This window comes from Emiliania huxleyi, assembly GCF_000372725.1.
Source record: "Emiliania huxleyi CCMP1516 unplaced genomic scaffold EMIHUscaffold_323, whole genome shotgun sequence".
Taxonomy (NCBI): Eukaryota; Haptophyta; order Isochrysidales; family Noelaerhabdaceae; genus Emiliania; species Emiliania huxleyi.
The window spans coordinates 1-6,553 of record NW_005199577.1 but is presented as its reverse complement, the minus strand read 5'-3'; the positions used below and the strand labels follow the sequence as shown (position 1 = coordinate 6,553).

The 6,553-nt window shown below is 65.6% G+C and overlaps 1 protein-coding gene across 1 annotated transcript; it reads left to right on the top strand.

The window, feature by feature from the left end:
- Positions 1–4,991: 4,991 nt before the first annotated feature.
- On the top strand, positions 4,992–6,347 carry EMIHUDRAFT_241085 (hypothetical protein; the record flags this gene model as incomplete). Its single annotated transcript, XM_005773863.1, has 1 exon — positions 4,992–6,347. The coding sequence occupies one exon, from the start codon at positions 4,992–4,994 to the stop codon at positions 6,345–6,347; it is 1,356 nt and encodes a 451-aa protein (XP_005773920.1).
- Between the last annotated feature and the right edge of the window lie 206 nt (positions 6,348–6,553).

Genomic DNA, 6,553 nt, shown 5'->3' with positions numbered 1-6,553 from the left:
AAGAGGGTGGGCGTCGCATAGTCTAAGAATACCAGTTTAAGGATGGTTTTCAGATCCGCTTAAGGCCCAGGTGCTTTCTCAGAACTGCAACGATGGCATAAGGGGTCTGATACACCGTCGCAAAACTGCATTCCTGGGTCGTGCGGAGATGCATCCGGTTTGGGTACCGGCGGATAGCAGGTGAACGCTAAGGTGGGTTCGGATACACCGTCGCAAAACTGCATTCCTGGGTCGTGCGGAGATGCATCCGGTTTGGGTACCGGCGGATAGCAGGTGAACGCTAAGGTGGGTTTCGAACCAGTGACAACGCCCGTCTGGGTTTTTTGCGCCGAGTCGAACTGCGGGATTCGAACTCGAGACCCAATGCAGTTTTGCGACGGTGTATCAGTCGCCTTATGCCACCGTTGCATATCCGGATATGCAACGGTGGCATAAGGCGACTGATACACCGTCGCACCAGGGGTTACTCGGATACGGCGCAACGTAGCCGCTGCGCAGCTCCGAGTAGTCGCCAAAGCCCCCCCCCAAATAGCCCTCAAGGCAAGCATCGCAGACCCACTCGCCTAGCTGAGAGATCTCAGAACTCTCGCCGCGCCAGATCTCCTTCTCCGCCGCCTCCATCTCCTCTCTCGACCAGCCCCCCAGCTCCGACCAGCCCTCACGCAACGCCCGGCGCCACAGCCACGGCTCCACGTCGTACTCCTTGTAAAAGTTCTCAAAGCAATCCTGACACTCGAGGCCTGGGCCTCGAGCGTCCTCCGCGGAGACGGGGTTGTCCGTGCTCGCTCCAGCCCACTCCTCGAGCGTCGCCGCCACGAGCGCCCCGTAGACGGCGCTGAGCCCTGGCCTCGACACCTCGACACCAAACCTCGACACCAACTCGACACCTCGACACCCCATGCCAACTCGACCAACTCGACACCCCTCGACACCCCTCGACACCATCTAGGCTGAAACCATGCTCGTCCGTGTCAAGGTGCCAAACTCGACACCTCGACACCCCTCGACACCCCTCGACACCGCTCGACACCGCTCGACACCGCTCGACACCGCTCGACACCGCTCGACACCTCTGATGATCCTAACACAGCAGAGACGTAGACCCATTGGAGTCACAGAGTTAGAAAATCAGGGTTGCAGCAGCAATCAAACTTGGCTGGCAGTACTTTCATCCCTCAGTTGCAGCCTCTCAAGTTCTAGCTCAAGTTGCAGCTCAGTTGCACCCCTGCAATGACCAATGTAGCAACCATGGCAGTACTCAGGTAGCCCTCAGGTGCTGCACAGCACCTTGTACAGTGGCAATGAGTCCTCACACCAGTGAGCTTGTGCCATGAGTGCAGACCTGTGGTCCACATGCGCTTTGTGCACTGGCGACGCTGCAACGGCGACGATGGCAGCGGCGGCGACGCTGCTGCGATGGGGTACTGTAGCCCTTAGCTGCTGGACAGCACCTTGTGCAGTGGCAATGTCCACTGACTCATGGCACCAGGCTGTGCCATGAGCGCTGTGGTCAGTTGCGCTTTGTGCGCCGGTGACGCTGCAGGGGCGACGACGCTGCAGCGGCGACGCTGCTGCATGGGGTGTGCTGTAGCCTTAGGTGCTGCGCCTGCACAGCACCTTGTGCAGTGGCAATGACTCCTGGCACTAGTGAGCTTGATGTCCTCAAATGTCCCGCACAGAGTATACTGGTTGTGCTCACAGGTTGTGCTACATCAACAGGGGTGCAACTGAGAGGCTGCAACTAAGGGATGAAACAGCTTTGCAACTGCTGCCCAAGTTTTGTTATGGGCTGCAACTGCATCCTGCCACCTTGGATACCTTGACACCTTAGACGCTAAACACCTTGACAACACTCGACACACGCTCAACACGCTCGACATGCTCGACACGCTCGACACCCTCGACACCCTCGACACCCCTCGACACTCCTCGACACGGACGAGATGACACGGACAAGCATGGTTTCAGCCTCGACAGGCCTCGACAGGCCTCGACAGGCCTCGACAGGCCTCGACACCTCTGCCCCTCGACAGCAGCTCGACACCCTCGACACCGGGCCTCGACACCTCGACACCAGGGCTCAGAGACGGCGTCGACCGCCGCCTCCGCCAACGCCTCAGCAGCCGCCTCGCCCGCCTTAGAACCCGTGGCCTCATCTAAAATGAAAGGGTGGGGCGCGCCGGCAGCGTCCGAGACCGGCGTCTCGGGCGGGGTAGTGCCGGCGGGCCCCCAATATGGGGCACGTCCAGGTCCATCAGCAGCGAGCGAGGGCGGGCCGCCCTCCTCCCCCTCCGCCGGCGCCGCGCCGCCGGTGGAAACCTCCTCCACTGGGTTCTTGGGCCGCTCAGCAGCCAAACCCGCCGCAGTGTCGGGCACCTTCTCGAGCCCCCCCCCGCGCGACCCCTGGCGCCACGGCCGCGCCGCCCTCGGCGGCGCCGCGGCGCCTTCCGCCTACAAGAAAAACGCGACGGACCGCGCTGGTGTCCAGCCCGAGCCTGGCTGTTCTCAACCCTATCTATCTGCTTGCATTCGTGAATACCTAACTGAGACGACCAAGAAACAAGAAAAATATCCTCCAACTTGGGGCAAGGCGGGACAGTAGAATTCTCGGAACAGTAGAACAAAAAGTCCGAGCCCGATGGCGATGCCTCCCTGCACCGGGGCAAACTATGGCACACCAGGTGATTCTCAGATCTCACGGTTCTCGGTTGGGCCTTTCGCCCAGTGTCACTGCCCCGGCGCCAACGCCTCGACCTTCTTTGGCAGCAGCTGGTTCGTCTGGTCCTCTCCGTGGCCTAGGCAGGCGTCTTCACCCCTGCCCCAGGTAAAGACGGCGCCGTCGGCGGTGATGGCGAGGCTGTGGAATGCTCCAGTCGACACGGCGATGACGCGCTGGCCAGCAAAGGCCTCGACCTTCTTCGGCTGCTGCTGGCTCTGCTCGTCGCCGTGGCCCAACCGGCCATTGCCTCCATTGCCCCAGCTCCAGATGGCTCCGTCGGAGGTGAGGGCGAGGCCGTGGCTCTCTCCAGCCGACACAGCGACGACGCGCTGGCCAGCCAAGGCCTCGATCTTCTCGGGCAGCAGCCGGTCCTGCACGTCGCCGTGGCCCAACCGGCCAAAGGCTCCATGGCCCCAGCTCCAGACGGCGCCGTCGGCGGTGAGGGCGAGGCTGTGGCTGCTCGCAGCGAACACAGCGACGGCGCGCCGGCCAGCGAGCGCCTCGATCTTCTTGGGAAGCAGCTGGCTCTGATGGTCGCCGTGGCCCAACCGGCCAAAGGCTCCCCAGCCCCAGCTCCAGACAGCGCCGTCGGCGGTGAGGGCGAGGCTGTGGCGGGATCCTGCCGAGACGGCGACGACGCGCCACCCAGCAAAGGCCTCGACCTTCTTGGGCAGCAGCTGGTCCTGCTCGTCACCGTGGCCCAGCTCGCCAAAGAATCCATAGCCCCAGCTCCAGACAGCGCTGTCTGCGGTGAGGGCGAGGCTGTGCGCGGCGCCAGCCGACACAGCGAAGACACGATGGCCATCAAAAGCCTCGACCTTCTTCGGCTGCCACTGCTCCTCCTCGTCGCCGTGGCCCAGCTTGCCCTCCCCTCCATCGCCCCAGCTCCAGACGGCTCCGCCGGCGGTGAGGGCGAGGTTGTGGTCGGCGCCAGCTGCCACGCTCATGGCGCGCTCACCCAGCGTCGACGGCAGCCGAGTCGGCGTGTTGAGCCGCGTCACGCCCTCGCCGTGGCCGAGCAGGACTGGCGAGTAGGACGGCGCAGAGCCGCACGACGAGAGCCGCCCCTCGCCGTCGATGAAGAGGCTGTGCCGTTCGCCTGCCGCCACCCTGGCCGGCGGGTTGGACTCGCACAGCAGTGCCGAATAGCACAGCCACCGCACGGCGCAGACCTCGCCCTCTGGCTGCGCCGGCAGCTCGAAGCCGCGCTCTTGCGCCCACAAGCGGATGCCCTCCACCGCTAGCGAGCCGTGGAAGAGGAGCGAGACGGCCGCGGCGCGAGCGATGTCGAGGGGGTCGCAGCGAGAGACGACGCGCACGAGGAGGTCCGTGGGGAGGTCGAGGAGGCGGGTGGGCGGCGGCGTGTCTGGCGAGGGCGCGGCGGTGGCGGCGGGTGCGAGGCGGCGCGAGCGGCGGCGCGGCGGTGGACATCGCGAGAAAAAGAATTAATGACGCCACCGATAAAAATTCAAAAAAAAACTCTCGCACCTAGTGGGGAGGGAAATAGCGGTGGCGAGACACACGTGGCCAGCCGATGCGTGGCTGTCTCATCCCGAGGTTCCCTCGCCGGCCGCCTCCAGCCAGCGCGGGCACGCCGCGTCGGGGTGGCCGCGGTACAGCCAGCCGTCGGCCAGCACCGCGCTCTCGCTCTCGTGGAGGGCGCCCTCCGGAGGGATGTGCCTCCAGCAGCGCTCGCACCGCGGCGCCGTCGCGCGCTGCACGAGCAGCCGCACCGACCAGCCGGCACACCCCTCCCCGCCCTCCGCGCCGCCCTTCGCGCCGCCCTCCGCGCCGCCCTTCGCGCCGCCCTCCGCGCCGCCCTCGGCCACGATCTCTCCCCCGCCCCACGCGGCGACGGCGGCCGCCGCGTCCTCTCCCTCGCCACCGGCGGCGGAGGCGCCGACGACACGCGTGCCACACGGACACACGGTGTACTAGCACGGCGCATCCTGCGCCGTGCCCCATGAATGTCGATACTCCAGCATCACACCCTCTGTGCCACAATCGTGTCACGTGGACGTCCCTTAGTCGGCGCGTCTTGTCTGTCGCGATGTCCTAGACGTCGTGCCTTTCTGGTCCTTTACAACCCTTCAGCCAGCCACCCTCCGGCTCTGAGCCTCCGCGCTCAAAACGACCCTACCTACCCCGTCATGACGGCCAAGCAAAAAGAAGTTTACAACAAAAAGAAGACAGACTTGAACCAAATTTTCGTTTTTCTTTTCTCCTTGCCCGCCGCTGTCTCCGCCGTCTCCGCCGTCTCCACCTTGCTGTGATGCTCGAGACCTCCCAGCGGCGCACCGGCGCCGCCGCCTCCCCGTGGTGCTTTGACGGCTCAGCCGCCGGCCCGTCCTGCAACACGTGCTCGCGCTACGCGCAGGGCGCCTGGGTGCAGACTGAGAAGCCGCCGCTCTACCGGCTGACCTCCTCGCTTCTCGCGGTGCGAGCGGGGGTCTCCATCTCGAACAGGTCCACACACCACTACGGCAATTGCGCCGACCAGCACGAGCGCCGCCACGGCGGGCGCAGCTCCATCCCCGAGCGCGAGTGGCGGCCAACCGGCTGCAGGCTTGAGCAGTTTGAGCGCGAGCGCGCGTGCGCCACGCTCCGCTCCGTGGGCCGCAGCCTCCTCATCGTCGGCGACTCGACCACCGGCCAGCTCTTCCTCTCAATCAGCATGATGCTCGGCGCCACGCTCGGCCGCAACCGCGACAAGAAGAGCGTGCTCAACGACGTAACCGCATCCGCGTGCAACGACACGGTGCGGATCAGTTTCGTGCGGCGCGACCTACTCCTCTTTGCGATGCACCAGCACGAGATCGGGCAGGTGCGCCGGTGCAACCCGCGCTTCAGGGAGCTCATCGGCACCAGCCTCTATCCGCGCCGCGCAAGCATTGCGGACGCCGTCGTGCTCTCGACAGGGCACCACCACCCGGCGGTGCAGGAGCAGCTTGGCCGCTCGGCCGACGCCTTCTTCACGCGGAGCCTCAACCACACCCTCCAGTCGATCGCGCGGCTGCGCGCCGCGCGAGGCAAACCGCCCGCTTCGCTGGTCGTGCTCGGCGCCACGCTGCCGGTGCCGCACTGCACACGGTACTCGCAACCGATCGACCTTGCTGAGTACCTCGCCGCTGACGCGGGCGAGCGGCGGGTGCGCTACGGCAACAGCTGGAGGCGGATCACACGCCTCAACTGGGTGGCGTCCACGCTCGCACGCGCCGCCGGCGCCTCGTACCTCGCAGTCGACGAGCTCTCCGCCCGCCGGCCGGACGCCGCGATGGCACAGGCGGCGGCGGCGGCCGAGCCAACCTCCGAAGCGGCCAAGCGGGTGCCGGACTGCCTGCACTACTGCCAGCCAGGCCCGACCGACGCGTGGTCGAACCTGCTGCTCAACCTCCTCGCCAGCTGGCAGCGGGGCGGCCTGCGCCTCCCTGCCGCCGCCGGGGACGGCTTCTTTGGCGTCGAGGCCGACAAGTGGGTGAGTATGCGCGGCGCGGGGCTCCATCTCGAGCGTTCGTCCCAGCGCAGCGCTGATAAAGCGCCGTCCCTCACCAAAGAGTGGTGGTGGCCATTTGGCAACTGCAGCCGAACAAGGGAGAAGCGCGCAACAGAGCTCATACGCGCGATGTGACACGGCGCGGCGGAGGAGGAGCAGGGCGGGGCAGCTAAGTTGGTCGCGGGGTGGCAGTGGTGGCCGGCCCGGGGGCGTGAGCCGTTCTCGTCGATTATCTATACGAAATTGAATATGTCCGCGTCACTGGGTTGGGGTTTGAGGGCATGGATGACAAAATGCTTAATGGGGGGAGAGCCGGGAGAGTGGCTCCCGCACTAATCCCG